At 42.3% G+C, this 17,176-nt stretch overlaps 1 protein-coding gene across 4 annotated transcripts in view; it reads right to left on the reverse strand.

Annotated features, from left to right (window-relative positions):
- Positions 1 to 16,894, reverse strand: part of TMEM255B (transmembrane protein 255B) — an 82,607-nt gene extending 65,713 nt beyond the window's left edge. For 3 of the 4 annotated variants that reach the window (XM_064503684.1, XM_026096963.2, XM_064503690.1), the window contains exons 1-3: positions 16,755 to 16,894; positions 5,581 to 5,723; positions 650 to 712 (exon numbers count right to left, since the gene is read on the reverse strand). In XM_064503684.1, the coding sequence (XP_064359754.1) occupies positions 650 to 712; positions 5,581 to 5,723; positions 16,755 to 16,815 (267 nt within the window). In that variant the 5' untranslated portion in view covers positions 16,816 to 16,894. Of the gene's footprint in view, positions 1 to 649; positions 713 to 5,580; positions 5,724 to 16,754 lie in introns of those variants that run through there. The other variant, XM_064503695.1, reaches the window with a different exon arrangement.
- Positions 16,895 to 17,176: the final 282 nt, after the last annotated feature.

Below are 17,176 nucleotides of genomic sequence, written 5' to 3' on the forward strand. Positions count from 1 at the left end.
AAGCCAAGCTAAATCTAGAAACAAACTGTACAGCATGGTTAGATCCTGCCTAACCTAGCTGGGGAATCTTGGTAGTAAGAGCTCTGGAGTTTTGGTTTTCTTTTCTTTTTTAAACACACACATTTTCAGGAAAATGTTGCTGACTTAAACTTCTTACTCAGGTTGAGATCACATATCATGGCCGAGCTGATCATGTGGCCTGTTGCTGCTCAAACTGGGAAATCCCATGCATTTTGTCTCTATCCCCATCCTGTTCCCAACTACAGGGTCTTGCCCAAGCTCTAGCACTCATCTGACCCTGCACCAGCTCAATTCAACTCACTAACTGGCAGGAAATGAATCCAGCAAAAAAAATCCATGTTGTTTTCTGATGGGTTTACTAAAGGAATTGATTTATTCAGGACCCAGGTGACTGGCAGAATCAACACAGATGTCTTACAACTGGAAGGAAGGTTTCTCCTTTCTGAAGAGGTGAACCCTTAAGCCCCTCCAACCATGGCATGTAGCCTTGCCCTGTGCAGATGGGTGAAACAAATAACTAGTATTTTGGTGAAGATGCAGCAGGTTTAAGTCAATGGGAAATCCTTTCTTTTCATGTTTTTAATATATTCTCATACAAAGAAGGAAAACAAAAAGGGTTGTTGCTTACCATTTGTCTTCTGTTCTCTACCAGGTGGATGCCAACAATCCCTAGGAAAGATCCAAAGCCAAGCTAAGGCAGAGAACAAAAACAATATAAACACATAAGATCAGTTTGTTTGGTCAACATACCAAAGCATCACAGTGACATCTAAGCTGATACCTGATGGCCTAGATGGACCAGATGGACTAACTGGGTTGGGTCAGGGGAAAGGGTGAAATAGCCTACCTAAAGTTATTGCTGCTCATAAATCATATAATGCAACAGGGAATGTCCATAACTGCAACTCTTAGGTATTTCTGAGTGAATTTTGTACTGCAGTAAAGGGAAGCCACCCTTCTACAGCCTGGGTCAGAGACACCCTTCTACAGCCTGGGTCTTTTTACTATAGTAGCATATATTTTCACACATTGTAAAGCGAAAATAAAGTGAAGCAGAACACTTACATTTACCCTATGCATGATTATCCTGGAAAACTGCAAAGCTTTAGGCAACTGTAAAGAAACAGTTTTCCTCAAAAAAATGGATGTGTTGCTGCTATGCAAGTGACCCAAGTTTAAATCCTTATGGTTGGGTTTGTTTGGTTTGAATGACAAAACACTATCACATATCCCAGGAAAAGTCCCTGCTAAAATGCCAAAACAACCAGCACAGCTAGTATCATCAAGGGCCAGTTGCAATACTTACAGCCACCTCAGGAGAGAGAGGAGGAAAGGAAGCTAGAAGAATCTGGCCTTACCATTCCTGTCAGTACTACCTCAGCATGAGGTTGGCAGGAAAAAAACCCTCTTTATGGGGGACCAGTGAGGGTCTGAAGAGGTAAAAACTCCTGGGATTCTTGGCTTACATCAGGTACAGTGGCAACAGGCAGGACCCCCCTTTTATCAGACCTCCATGGATTCAAGATCCCCACTGGGCTCATGTAGGCTTGGAGAAAAAAGGGGTAGAAAAGGGTGACTGCTAAGTGGCACAAACCTAAAGCTTATCTGGCTACAAATTCACAAAGAGCCACAGCAGAGGTGCTAATGTCACTGGAATTTTTCCCTAGAATTTATTCCTTGCACTGATTGTCCATTTGCTTCTGCACAGTTACCTCGAACTCAATCCCCCTTTCACTTCTACCCCCTTTCTCCCCTCTTCACTATCTGTCTGACATCCCTCTCTACTCAGCGAACTCCCCAGTCACCCCATCCAGCTGCTATCCCCCTATTCCATGGAGGGAGCATGACTGACCCTTTTCTGTTAAGGGAACTAGACCCCTTTCTGGAACCAGGTTTCTGAACCCGTTTCAGAGCATAACTGTGCTCTTCCAAGCATAATTGCATTTTTAAGTACTAAGTTTCCCAGCCAAGGGCTTAAGCAGGGCCTATGAACTCTTTGCTGTTATGCACAACTGCCCACAGCAGAAAGCAAATCTCCTGTAAGCACTTTAATTGCTCAATATCACAACAGGAATCTGTTGTCATTCCCCCTCAAGAAGCAAATGCAAGGAAGGGAGAATTTGCTATTGAGTGCTTTGGGAAGATTTATGTGAGAGAAAGAGAGAGAGAAGGCAGCATCCAAGAACCTAACACAGCCTGGAAAAGTACTAAAAGCAGAGACATAGAAAAAGAGTGCACAAGAGCATCTGTGCTGACTGCTGAATAGAAGAGAGACTTGGAACCATGAGCAAGGACATTGTGCTCAGGGGACTGCGACTTTGTAAATTAACATAACTACATCAAAATGACACCTGGTTCCAACCCCAATCTTTCATCCTAAATGGAACAATCCATGAAGCTCCATTTACAGCTTATTCAGAGGGCACGAAAGGGAGCAATATCATCCATGTAAAGAAAAAATGAGAAAATGTGGAACAAAAAGAACTAAATCAGAAGGAGCAAAACCACAGATAGAGACGGTGCTTTAAGCCACCACATCAGTTACGTATTATACGCATTGTTTTCTTCTCTGTTTAGATAGGCTCTTTCTATCAGGAGCTCTAGGAATCCAGGTCAGTATGGTGACCAGGAAAATTGGACCCTGTAGCATCTTGGTTGAAAGATGCTACCATTATAAAAATAACAAATGAAAATAATACAATCAGTATTTATAGGCAAGTGACATGAAATAAATATAAGCAATACTTGTAAGGAACTAAGCTCAAAGAAGCTTAAACTTTGGTTTTGCAACCTGTTCCACAAAACCTGAGTCCTAAACCCAAATGGACAACCAAGCTGCAATCTACTAAATGCACAGCTTCCAAAGAGCAACGTTAAAATAATTTATCTAAATAAAGAAATATTTTATGTGAAGCTACTCTGGGTCTACGTAAACATACTTCTACCAAGATGTATATAAAAAAAAAATCTGTTTCTGAAACAAGTGATAGGTCACCACATGTGCAGAAAAATTAAGGTGCCTAACTCTTCTAGAAGCCAGTGGGAACCAAGCAGATGCCCAAATGATTTTTGCGGTTCTGGCCCTTAAACCCTGTTCTGCAAATGTTTATTCATGCAAGTAAATCTATGAAGTTAATAGTCTCACTTAAGCTGGCAAGGTAAAGGCCTAATTTTGCATGCTTTTTAAGACCAGAATCCCTTACCCAAAGTCAGTGGAGATTCAGAGCTTATCTACTTGCTCTGAAGTTAATGTTTTACTACTGAATCCTATGAGAAATAGACCTTACTTTTAATTGTAATTTCAGTTGTCTGTCTTCAAAATTTTACTTTTTCTTTGAGCTGGACAGTTAAACATGTAATGTGGGAATCACTCACCTAGTTTCAGCTATCTAAAAGTTCAAGATCAATGCTAAACCAGTTTTCTAAGCTCCCCCTACTCTCGGTGGAGAAAAGAAGCACCCTCTGAGGATTATTCGGTTCATTCTAAAATAGGTGGCTGACTTTGCACAAAGTCACATGAAAGGCCCTCCCATAGTCTATCTGTCAATGCTGCACTGGAGTCAATGACATGCAGCAACGAGGCAGGATCATATCATTTCTGTCATATTCATCTAAATAGGCTTCAGTAATATTTCTTGCAGGGTTTGTGTAGCGCCGTTAACTTTTGCTAAATGTTTGGGATCTTTATATTGTATTAACCAATAAAGGATACACTGACTATTAACCATTACTCTTTCTCAGTTACTTCAATAATACATCACATGTTCACCAAAAAAATCAGAAATTTATTAAAATTATTTAGCTCTAACAATCTTTGAGAACGAAAATTATTAATAAAAGATTTTGTTTTCAAAGTCTTCTGATAAATTCTAGCTATTCTATCAGATTATTAATGACTTCAAGATTTCAAAAAAAAAATTTAGTAGATTATACTTTTCTGCTCAGTGAATAGACACTGTTTGCTTCCTAAAAGAAACTAAATGCTGAAATTAATGGGTTTGTGCACAAGGGTTTATTACTTGTTATCCTTATTAAAGATAACCATTTAAAAATTAAACTTCTTTCAAGGGAATTAATACAGATAATGTGGTCTTCTAAAATGTTTTAATTCAAATTATAGAAAATTATTTAAGGAGACTTTTATCAGTATTAATCTATCTATTTTAGTTTAATGAAAGGAAAACTCATTCTTTTAAGGTTTTATTCTTGGAACTACTTGTTCTATTTTTAAAATACCACTCCTTCCAGATCATTATCCCAAAATTATCTTTCTGAAAGACCTGTTCTCAGCATGACACTAAGATGTAAGAGGACTTGCTTAGGAAGAACAGTTCTAACTCATAAATTATTAATGGCAATGCAAAATGTATGCACAGTATTAAAAGATACATATTCTTCTTCTCTGGGCATATGATTCCATTGAGAATAAGAACTAATGGTACCTTGCAAGACATTTTGATACAGGCAGAGCCATGTACTCAAGCAGATTTCTAACCCTAAGTATGGGAGTTTCTTTCTTAACCTTGCACCTGTTGCCTCATCTTGGCTGGCTAGGAGAGACCAAATGAGGCAGATAGTCCTTTCTCTATCTGCTTTCCTTACCCCTCTTTTTTAAAATTCAGCCCAAACATCTCAAAAAGCTTTTTAACTCCAGTGGTTTCCACCCTTCTTGATACAACTAATCATTTTTTCGGGGATCAGAAAAGGGCCACAGAGGCTGAACTGGCAATGGTCTTGTGGGGCCACACTCCCCTGGAGGTCACAGAGGCACTACAGCACTAAATAGATGGGATTCAAGCATCCGCTACTGAGAATGATAAGACAGCTGTGCTTGTGCCCAATGCAGGAACATGTTTAAAGAGTCTGTTCTCAAGGCAAAATAAGACCAAGGATTTTGGAAAGGGACCTTGTATGATGGGAACAGAAGAGGCTGTAGGGCTCCAGGGAGTCTACTGAGTTCATCTGTTTGTGCCTGATCCAACCTCTGCACCAAGGCTGTAAAGAGGATGTAGAGATCAGGCAAGCTCTAGGCCTCCATATATCTATCTGCAGTATTTTCCATGCACTTGACCCAGAAGAATTCCTGGCATATGGACACAAGAGCAGAGTGATTCTTCCTATCATCAGTGTAGTAAAACTCTAAGAGGTCATTTAACTCTACCCCACGTCTGTTGTTCAGTCACCTGTACATCTACATTTAATAAGGATCAGTTGGAAGTCAAGCACAGGCTCCAACATAGGCCCACAAGTTCAGTATACTAGTATGCAGTGCAAACTTAACCCCATGTGATCAGACCCTTGTGCCCCCTAGAAGCCTTCTCCTGGGAGCACTCCAGACAAACACTGAGTCCACTCCCCTACATAATAAATTGTGATGCTGCCATAGATTACAGTCCTGCAAACACAGTAGAACTAGATCAAAACAACAGAGCATCTACCTCTTGTGAAACGCAACAGGATTGAATTTTATTTTTTTGTATCAGTTGGAGCTGCCTATATCCAGATGATAATAATGCATCTACTTGCACCCAATAATCTAAATTATATTTCTTTACTCACAATGATTCCTGGATAGTAGCCTCCCACGGTAACATTTTCTGTTCTTGTGGTAGCTGCCAGACCTATGGTCAGGATGAAAATAGATACTACCAGCAGAGAGACTGTGAACCACAGCGAAGTCTTCTTTCTTTTTGCAAACTGCCCTGTGGGGGGGGGGGGGGGGGGGGAAGGGAAGAGAGCTTTTCATTGCAATCTTGGCAGAACAAATACAAAATAATAGACAATTTTTTGTTGTTAACCCCTCCTCCCACTAAGGTAAATGACTGGCAGGCAATAGAGGTATTTAAAAAATACACAGGGTTAGCTGGAGTTTCATATAGTTTAATACACACGTATTGAGTACACGTACAAGGTGAATTTTTATTATGCTGAACTGAATGTTAGCAGCAATGATAATTATGCCTTATCTGCAGTGGTATTTATAAGTAAGTTGTTGATCGCATCCATAAGCCAAATCCTGCAGGCCTTAAGCAATGCTTACCTAGGTGAAGTTTCAATTTGACTCTATCTGGACAGAATATAAATATTTAATATTTGAACCAAGTTTAGAAGGAGCTCTGCATGCTGTCATGAAAATGAATGTGTTCTTCATATTCATTAAGGAAAGCAAACCAATTTATACCTCCTGAAGTAAAGCTGTAATGCAGCTGATCAGCTCATGATATATGGGACTACCTTTTTAAACAGCAGCAGCCCAATGAAATACATTCATTGTCCCCGGGATTTGGATTCAGACTCCCAGATGTGAAAAATGGCAGGCTTGTCTACTGCATTCTGCCTGCTTCAAGACTCTGAACCTTATTATTGTGGTGGTATATCAGAGTTGCAACCACAGATCACTAAAATCAGAGCCTCAGCACATAGTACAAACTTATGTAAAAGTTATTTAAAAGCAGCAATTAATATGTCACCCTAACCAACAAAATGCAACCAAATGAATCAAACAGACGGCCCATGGTCCCCCTTTCAGGTGCATTTTGCTTTCAAAGGCACGGCAACACTGTGCAGGGTCACCTCTGGAGCATTTGGCTGTGCGACACAGTGCTACGCTAGGCTGGAACTGTGCTGCACAGATCTCTGATGAGCACCCAACCTGTCCACAGTGCAGTACCAACTTCTCCCCCCTCCCTGACCTCATGAAGCAGTGTGGCGCACAGAGTCTCAGGACGGGTCAGGACGCTGTGGTGTTGCATCGAATATTGGAGGTAACAGCCCTAGGCAGGGAGGGGTGTGACAGAGGAGGCATTCTTGTGATATCAGACTCCCTATGTGTGAGGCACGATGGTCCTGCTGTAAGCAAAAGCAGGGAAAATGAGGAAGTAAAGTCAGAAAGCAACCAGAAGCCATTTGCCAAGAGTCAGTTGAGTTATGTAGTACATTTAAAGTCATGTAACTCAGTTAAATGTTTACATTTCAAAAGTCAGAGTATATTAGCTAAGTTTGCAAACAAAGTCAAATAATTTCAATGAATAAATACATTCATAATAAAAATCTGGATGTTTGCTGACATTCCTCCAGGAAAACAACCAAACAAAATGAATCCATTTTTTTAAGCCTGAAATGCAACCAGCTTTACTGAAGACAAATAACATCTATTGAGCTTCCATGTGACACTGCCATCTGCGTATATAAAGTGCTAAATACATATAAATATATCCTGCTAAAGATCAGGAATTAATGCAGATGATTCTCCAGCCATGTTCCCTCCAGTCTGTGCCCCAGTTGTCTGTCTCTGGCAATTCCCCTTTAATCCATGGATGGCCACTGGGAATATGGAAATGGAGAGGTGATAAATCATTTCTTCACTAAGTGTATGCGGTTCAAGGCAGTTCTTTCAATGAAGCCAATTCACATGGCCAAAAAAGGAAAGCAGACCTTAGACTTTTAACTCCACAGGCCAGATACCCTTTCCAACAAAGTAAAATGACTGATTTGATAAATCTACCAGATTTTTTAAAATATTTGAAGTGGTTGTGCTTTTACATGTCTTCCGCTCTTTGAGTTCTTAGAATTCATACTTTTAAGTTTTTCTGAAACTGCTAAGATGACAAACCTCTCTCTCCTCCCCTCAAAGATGCCACTCTCAGGGATGTGGTTCTCAGAAAAAAAAGTCCATTGCTTCAAGCAGCATATGGATCAAGCTACTTAATTTCAGATTCCCAGGCAATAATCCAAAATAGTGCTTACACTACTGCAGTTCTCATCTGTCCAACCTACTGCATAAACTTGTAGCCTACAACAGGAGACACATAAAGCATAGTATGGACCCATGGATTTAGAAAACAGACCACCTTCTCACCTGCTCACCACCTTCTAAAGTAACAAGGAAAGTCATTGGTGTCAGAGGAGTAGTGGGAAAGAAGAATCTTTATTCTGTAAAAAGGTGGAGGTTGCTGAGTCTGTGTGAAACCTTGTGCAAGCATGCTCTGGTTTTATATGAGGGAATCATATGTCCCTGGGAAGCTATCACTTTTGTGGCAGCAGTTGTTTCATAAACCAGCCAAGCCTCCTGTGCTGGGGGAATTTGAGTTGACCAGTCCATTTACGTTATAGAAATGTTTTTCAGTGGGAAATCAGAGGGGTTTCCAGATTTTTCTCTCCATGAGTTATCTTGGCCTTTGCCATGAACTTGACTTATCTGCCCTCAGACATTCATTTTCCAAGCAACAGAAAGGTAAATATAGAAAAGAGGTTAGATCCTCAGCATCCATTCAATCCTCTTCAAATCTTCTCAGCAGCCAGCTGAGAAACTCTTTAGCAGTGATGAATTCTGAACTAGTGTAAGCAAGTCAAATCCTTCACTAATCTTCCTTTTCCCTAGAAAAAAGATCATGTTGTAGGACAGAGGACTGTGTCAGCGGCAGCGGTGAATTTCTTCAGTGCAGCAGATAAAAGCTCTATGCTCCTTCAGGAATTAATATCTGGAATGTGATTCTTCCCACACCCCCATGTATGGACACACTCTTCCTTTGAACTCAGATTGGTTCCATTTTGGACCCAGATTGAACCTAGCCTCCCTACTTGACAAGCAGAAATTTTTATTTTCTTCCCCTTCAACCGAATACAGTAAACGCAGGAGAAAAAATAAAAGAACAGAAAACTGAGAAGTCTGTACTTCTTAACGACTTCCCTTTAAGTCCATAAACAAACAGGCATCCTTTAAAAAAGGAAGTTGGTAAGGGAAAAGGTAGTGGATTAACCAGCTGTAACTGGCTACACATTTTTAGTAAAGAATGATTTCAATCATAGGGAAAGTTGAAAAGGCAGGTCAATGTTATTACTGCATCGTCATGCATATAACCTTCCCCCTTTTATTTTACAGATAGTAGTGACTAAGACACTCTGAAGAGCATGTGAGCAACAGAAAGGGAAGCCTACCCCAGAACCTTTGCTAGTTGAGCAGCTCCTGGGCTCCAGCCCTCTGGAGCCTGCTTTCCCACCACCACACCCTGAGTCTCCTTGTTTCTGCCTCTGATGATGTGTGAGGAGGTTAGTGAAAGGTACATGTTAGTGATGACTTATATTCAAGTACCAGTACTTTTAAAGATATGAGAATTATCTGAGATGTGGCTAACACACACGATAATACAGTGATGTCTACAGATGTGTAATCTGCTTTCCTGTGTTAGTGAACTACAGTGATGCAAGGGATGATAATAGGATACACTGAAAAAAAAAAGTCATATATTAAAAGGGTGCTGCCTTTGTACTGTTCTTGCTGGCAAAAAATTCCCAGTGCATGCTCGTATTCAAGAATAACAGCTCAAAGGGAAAAGGTAACCGGAGCATTACTTTATTCCCGAGGGTTAGATCAACATTCACTGTTGGGAATCCTCATCCCAACCCTCCACAGCCATGAAAATCAGGCCACGAGAAATGGTGAAGCTTTGTAACCAAGATGCCTTTTCAGAATTAATGAATACTTTAAAGAGCTACTACAGAACAATGGATGTTCAAAATGGACCTTTGTGGACTCCCTACAGCCAGTCTAGTTCACAGACCACATACCACCCCAGAATTATGTAAGTACGTGCAAGTGAGTGCAGGGCCCAACAGTCAACAAACATGTGTAAGGCCTACTCTTAGTTTTGGCATAAGAAAACCATTTGCCTGTGGTTGCATTCGTAAGAACTACATTCAGAAATGTAAGACTCCCTCAAAGAAATCCCCATTGCAAAATCATATTAAAACAAGTACCATGTGTCTCAAAAAGTCTCAGAGACTTCGCAAATGCAATTTTGCTCAATGCTTCAGAGAAGAACACTGGTTATTCTCCATATTTCCAGTCCTCTCATGTCCCTGGCTATGAGACACTGGTTGCTGAGTTGCAGGGCTTCAAAATGTCACCACTTCATCAAAGGAAAGCTCTGGGGTATCCCCAGTGTGTTTATCCAGACACTATCAAGGCAATGGCTCTACAAGAGGCTTGCCTCAGAGTTTAAGTCAGTCTAAGAAATGGCCACCTTGGCCACTCATCTGCCTCCTCTGCCTCCTAAGGGCACTGATCTTAATGACTTCACTGATTTGGGGAGGGCTATTTTAAGCCCCGATAAAACTCCAGTTTACAGCTCAGATCCGTGAACTGGCACAACTGGGAGGTGAATAAATTCCATCCTGTAAATGCAGCATTGCTGTGACACATATGAACAAACACTTCAAGGAAGATGGGAGAATTAGCTATGACCAAGGTTACCAATATGAAGAGGAGGTGAAGGTTACTATCTGCCGCAGTAAAGAAATCAGACAGCAGCATGGGCAAACAGAACTGAATCAGCTTTAATCCATCTAGTCTGAGTAGCAGTGAAAAGTCCAGGGCTCTAAAACACTCTCAGAAACCTACACCCTTACTCAAGCACTGAACCACTCTATCACCCCTAGTTGTCATGTCTTTACAGGGACAGTGAAAGAAAAAAAATGTGGGCTTAGCACTGAATGGATGAATTAGTGATGGCGGTCACAGATAAGGCTAACGTACTCAGTATTATTTGCTTGTCTTCACCAAGGTCTCCTTTCCAGAGACAGGATTCAAGGAAAAGAGAAGTGATCAGCAGTGAATGAGGCTTGAATCAGGGATTACTTGAAAGAGATCGACTTTCAAGTGGGAGCAGATGGGGTGCCTAAAGGGTGCCAAGAGAACTGGCTGATGCCCTTGCTGTTCTCTATCACGTTTGAAAAGTCACAGAGATAGGGGGAATCCTCGATGACTGGAGAAAGGCAAATGTTGCTCCTATCCTCAAAAAAGGACAAAATGACGATTTGGGAAATTATGGTGAGCTGTAATTTTGAGGTGAGGTGAGGTGAGCATCACTTTGATTCCCTGGAAAATCATGAAGCAAGTCCTCTTGGAAGACATTTCTGGGCACATGAAAGAGAAGAGAGTGACTGGCAGCAGTCTACCACGGATAAATCATGCCTGACCAACCTGACTGCCTGCTATGACAAAATGACTGGGTATGAGGAGCAGTAGATGTCATTTACCTCAACTTTAGCAATGGTTTGAACATTGTATCTCACAGTATTCTCGTATCTAAGTTGGGATGTTACAGTCCAGATGGGTGGACAACCAGGCAGGTAAAATTGGCTGGATGGTTGGTTTCAGAGGGAGTGGTTAATGACTGTACTTTACCTGGAGGCCAGTAACAAGTGGAGTACTGCAGGGGTCTGTCTTGGGAAATGTCCTGTTTAACATCTTTATCAACGACCTCGAGGAGGTGATGTTGCGCACGCGCATCAAGCTGGCGGATGGCACTGAACTGGGGAACCAGTAAGTACTCTGGAGGGCAGGGATGCCATTCAGAGGGACCTAGACAGGCTGGAAAAATGGGCCAACAGAAACCTTATGGAATTCAACAAAGGCAGATGCAAAGTCCTGCACAAGGGAAGGAATAATGCCTCAGAAGGATACAGGCTCAGGACTGCCAGGCTAGGGAGCAGCTCTGCTGGAGAGCTTGATAGGAGAGAGTAAGAGGAAAATGAGCCTGCAGTGTGGCCTGGCAGCAAAGAAGGCCAAGTGCATCCCCCGGGCTGTATTAACAGAAGCATCACCAGTAAATCAGGGACAGTGATTACTCCCCTCTGTTTGGCACTTGTTAGACCACATCTAGAACACTGCATGAAGCTTTGGGTCCCCAATACAGGGGAGACATCAGTTAACAGGACCAAGTTCAGCAGAGGGCCCTGAAGAAGGTCAGGGAGCTGGAGTACTCGCCGTACAAGGATAGGGTGAGGGAACAGGGCTTGTTCTTCCTGCAGAAGAGGCGGCTCTAGAGGCTCCTAGTAGCAGCCCTCCAGAGCCTACAACATGGTTATCAAGAGGACAGAACGAGTCTCTAAACACTGGTGCACAGCAGGAGGACAAAAGACAGTGGACGTGAATTATAGCACAAGAGGTTCAAACTGGGTATAAGGAAGCATGTTTTTCACCATTAGGACAGTCAAGCATTGGAACAGACTGCCCAGAGAAGTTGTGCCATCTCCATCCTTAGAGGTTTTCAAGTCCAACCCAGAAAAAGCTCTGGAAAAGCAACCTGGTCTGACCTCACAGCTGACCCTGGTTTAAGCAGGAGGTTGGACTAGAGACCTCCTGAGGTGCCTTCCTACCTGAGTTACTCTAGGATTTTATGATATTACAGACAGCTTGATTAAAGGTGGCTTGGGTATGCATGCTCATATCCACTCTTACGAAACCGAAGCTGCCATACAGACATATTCTAAGGGGACTCTGGAACAAAAACCCTTCTGAAAGTCAGTAGGAGAGGTGCCTCTCGGCCAAGTGTATCTGAAATCCTTTCATGTCTGCCTTTATGAAAACTGCCTGAGGAACCAAGCCACAATATTTTTCTCAAATTAACAGCTGCACAAGTAAAAGTTAATCAGATTGCATGGAGATAAACTGACGGTCTAACTTGCCTTCCAGAGTTCTGCTTATTGATAATGATGTGCAAGAAATAAAGGCACAAGTTTGCTCAGAAAATGTGTTAGGAAAAGCATGCTATTATTTGTAATTGGAAGAAATCTGATGTGGAATTTAGTGAGATAAACCAGAACAAAATGACATTATTTATAAGGCTGTTTTTCATATTGAACTACATTTTAACTTTGAAATTTACACCTTATTGGAAAGCGTAAGCAATTTATGTCTGTGATACCCTTAAACCTTCCCCTTTTTTGATCTTTTACTAGCTGCATGAAACAGGATGCAAATATCCAATCATACTTCTTCTCTTTTGTACTCCGGTTTGGAAGCTCTCATAATTACATGTAGGCAGCCGCAAACTCCCTCCTTAGCAAAGACTTACAGATGTACAGAAAGGCCCCTTCTGGAGCAGATATCAGCACATGCAAGCCCATGTTTTAGAAGACTGCCATGTGCTAAGAGGAGAGAGGTAGAAATCAGTTCTAAATTGGCTTCTGATCTGGCTGTTTGGGTTCCCTTAGTCAAAAAAAGTCTTTGGCACCCTTATCAAAATGTGTATGCATTCAAGTCACCAGCATATTGTGAGGAAAATTAATATTTGTAAAGCAGCATAGTATCTTCAGATGAAAAGGGCTATAGCCACAAAGGGTTTCTGCTATTAATTCCCTTCTGTTATTTCAGTCATGCTGGCTTCCAGGATTTTGCACATGTTTGTTTACTGGTGTTTATGGCAGTTGCCATGCAGCTTTTTGGATCTTCTTTTACTGTACCTACCCACGGTCTGTGCAGCCAATGCTAATGCCAGACTGTTCCATCAGGAACATGGACAGAGAGAGGGTCTGATTCAGTCTTCTTCCCTGTCAGTGTTTGTGGCAGGGGCTGGACCAAAGGCTGACCATATACAGAACAGTTAGTTAAGAGCAGAGGAAATGTTACTGTCAGTAATTCTAGGCTGAATTTTCCTCCAGTGCAGACATTCCTGTACCGCAGGACACCATTAATAAAGGCTATTGACTTTCCAAGTTGTTAATACTGAAGTCACTCCCAAAATAATTTTGACATTTATCTCCTCTAACTCTTTTAACAATGATTCAGTAAGAACATATAAAATCTCTAGTCTCTTAGTCTGGACCTCACTGCAACCTACTTAGTGCTTCAAATTCATATCTCAGCATACCAAAAATCAAGCATGTGGAAAGAAATCTTCTCATCATATCTTTATTAGCATTAGCTCGAGGTCAGAGTCAATAGAGGGTGTGAAAATGTTATTACCTCCTATTGGCAATATTCTTCAGCAGTTTTGGCCAGAGATGTATTAACCAAGTTTTGATACTGCAGCAATGGACATTATAGTACAAGCTAGGAGACAGATCAGAGAGATAATGCTGCTTCCATGTTACCGACTTATATGCTGCCTGGCATAGTCTTAAACTGTGCAAGAAAAGGAAGAGTCCCAGAAACACTCTGCTTTGCCTACTAATTATCTGTTAGGCAAAGCATCTGTTTGAGACTCTAAGCCCTGCCACCCCAATAAAAGGGACGAGAACACCATGAGGACAACAAAAAGAGGCACCAGGCTGCTATCTCCTTGGGACAGAGAAAGGCCCATAAGGAAAGTAATTGAGATCATCCTCCTGAGAGTAAAAAGAAAAAGTACCTGCTGAAGACCAAGCTCTTGTAGCCACACAACAGTGAGAGACACAGCAGAATCCTTTGCCTGTTTATCAGGTGCAGCAAAGAAAATTATATTTACAATGCTCTGTTCACAATAGCTAGGGGAATAAATTCAAATTTGGGAAGATGTATGCTTTTGTGGGGAGCGTACAGATCATTTTTTGTCAGGGTGCAGAGTGGTAGATCTGTAGATGGAGAGTAGGGTCTGGGTTTGAATAAAGAAAAGGGTGACTTTAAAAGGAGAAGGAATTAACTTATAATGAAATGTGTCCATCGTAGTAGGTCAGAGGAGAGAAAGAATAGAGTGAAACAGTATCTCTCAACTCTGGAACATTTGCATATGACCTGCAATTTAACTCAAAAAAGTCTAAATCTAGATCAAGGCAACTATACTTTGCTAACTTTATCACTCCTTTTAAAATCCAGCTGCAGACATCATAAAGTCTGTAAAACTGTGGAGAATAATTTTTGGCAAGGAGAGAATTGCTGCAGGATGTATACAGAATAAATCACATTTTGGGGGATACTAACAGCACACCATTTTGCACACTTCTCTTTGATCTAGTTAAGGTGATATTAAGTGGAGACACTTATTTCTCCATGTTCCAGCCAAATGTATATTAACATCCTAATACAAGAAAAGATAAGACAGGAAAGTTTCATAGCAGAAAAAAAGAGGTATATTTTCATTATGCAATGCTGCAAAGAATCATGATATTGTGCTTTATATGGAGAGGCATTAACCATACATAACAAGATAATTTTAAGCAAAAAGTCACCATAGACAGAAGAGCATAGTGTCAAAGAGATAATGCAAATTCTGTATCTAGTGCTTTGCTGCTATAAAGCTAATGTTAACGGAGAGATCTTTGGAGCTAAATTACTAATTTTTAATTACTGCAGTGTTCACTTCAGTGCCACACCTCTTTTGGCTATGATTTTCATTGTATATTCACAAATGGTTTATGGCAGTGAAATTGAATTAATCCTTCATTGCCTCCAAAAACTAAATGTGATGGACTGAGATGTTTAAAAGAGATATTCACACTTGCTTTTGGTGCTTACTTTTTCTTTCCTGATTCAATGCTTGACTTGTCCAGCATGCTGAAACTAATTAAACCAGATGCAACAGCATTCATTTCAAGCCACAAGATAGCAGCTTTTATCAGGTCTGTCTCTTATCTTTATTACGAATTTGTGAGGAAGAAGCCGTAAGTGTGTTATATATTCAAGTACATAGAAAACATTACTGTGTTCTCTTAGAATCCCATACAAGAAAAAAAAAAGCCCAAACCCTGCTTGACGCTTTGTGGTATAGCTATAGTAAGTGATATCCTGCAGTATCACTATGACTTCATTGCTTTGGCAGCAATTGTTTTACCAATAAATAATTTAATGACCAGCTAATTACTAGTTTAAAGATAGCATACAGACTTCTCTTTTTCCACTGTTCACCTGAAAACATACTTAAGTTACAGCAGCCACATCTTCCACTGTTACCTTTTCAATACTAATACCACTTTTCTTCAAAATTTAAGACAAAAGTTAAGATCTAATACAGTTTTTAACTGTCTCTTACAATCCTTGGGTACATAGCAAAGTCTCTATTTATCCTTTCAGGCACTATATAGAGTAATTCCCAGGAATATCTTCTGTATTTTCTTGACTTTAATGAATTTCACTGGAATAATGACATGGTTGACCATTCTTTTGCATATGTTTTTATTTTTCTGCAAATAAGCTGCAAATATAAGAATCACACCATTTTAGTGTTGAACCACTCCATTACTAGAAACAAGAGCTGTAAAACCCGCTGTTACAAGGGTTTGAGGCTAACTAACCAAGATCATGCCACTACCAACTGCTGTGTATTCTGTCATGGCCATAAACCTCTCTGCAAGTGGAAAAGAGCCAGAGCCAGCTCAGCACCCTGCCGACATTTCAACCTGCTCTAGCACAGCAACTAGTAATTCTCATTAGAGACCAGGGTATTTCTTATAGGAATTGCCTACTAACATCCCATAGACAGGCATTCATTTTATTGTTAAAATACCAGCACAGGGATTTAATAAGTACAGTGCAAAGCTAAAAAAGAAAAACTAAACTGATATTTCTGAATACCTCAATGAGTGAGAGTAATAGTTGCACCCCCAGTATCCCCAACTCTACGGGATACAACCCGAATGCAGCCCTCACTTCTTCTTTTTTTTTTTTTTTTTTTTTTTTTTTTTTGCCTCCTTAAACCTGTTAACCGAAACGATGAGAGACAAGAGCAATCCTCGAAGTGGGTTACCCACCCCGCAGCTCCCCCGGAGGTGCTCCGAGTTGCGAGGCACCCTGCAGCCGGCTTTTAGCTTCAGCGGTCTCCCTTGAAACGCCCGAGAGGCGCCCAGACCCACTGCGCTCCGCCTGCGCGGGGAAGCGTTTCCCTCGCTGCAACAGCCGCACCTCGGGCCGAACCCCGCGACCCCGCGGCGGCGGAAAAGTTACGCGAGGGACCGGGAACAACGCGGCCCCTCAGCCCCGCGGGGCGCCCGGGCGGAGCAGCGCCTCTGCGCGGGGCGTGACAGGCGCCGGGACTCACCTGTGGGGTCCAGCACGGCCAACGACCCCGCCACCGCGGCAGCAGGCGGCGGCGACATCATCCTCGGCGGGCGCCTCCGCGCTGCGCTGCAACGCGCTGGGGGCCGGCGCTGGCCGCGGGGTGCCAGCGGCCCCTGCGGCCCGGCGCCTCCCGCCCCGCGGGGGAGCGCGGCGACGGAGGGGGCGGGGCGAGCGGCGCTGCACCTCTGGCAGCAGCGGCCCCTCGCACGCCTCAGCCGCCGCGCGCCCCAACGGCTGCCGCGCGCGGGCGGGATGGGGGGTGGGGGGAGGGGCGGCCGTCCCACGCAACGGACATGGAAGCGGGGATGTTCTGGCCGCAGCCCCCTGGGCACGCCATGGCCCCCCACGTACGCTGCCTCCACACGACGGCCCGCACTTCTCACTGGCTTTCGGTCTCCTCGG

The sequence above is a fragment of the Dromaius novaehollandiae genome, chromosome 1, assembly GCF_036370855.1.
Source record: "Dromaius novaehollandiae isolate bDroNov1 chromosome 1, bDroNov1.hap1, whole genome shotgun sequence".
NCBI lineage: Eukaryota > Metazoa > Chordata > Aves > Casuariiformes > Dromaiidae > Dromaius > Dromaius novaehollandiae.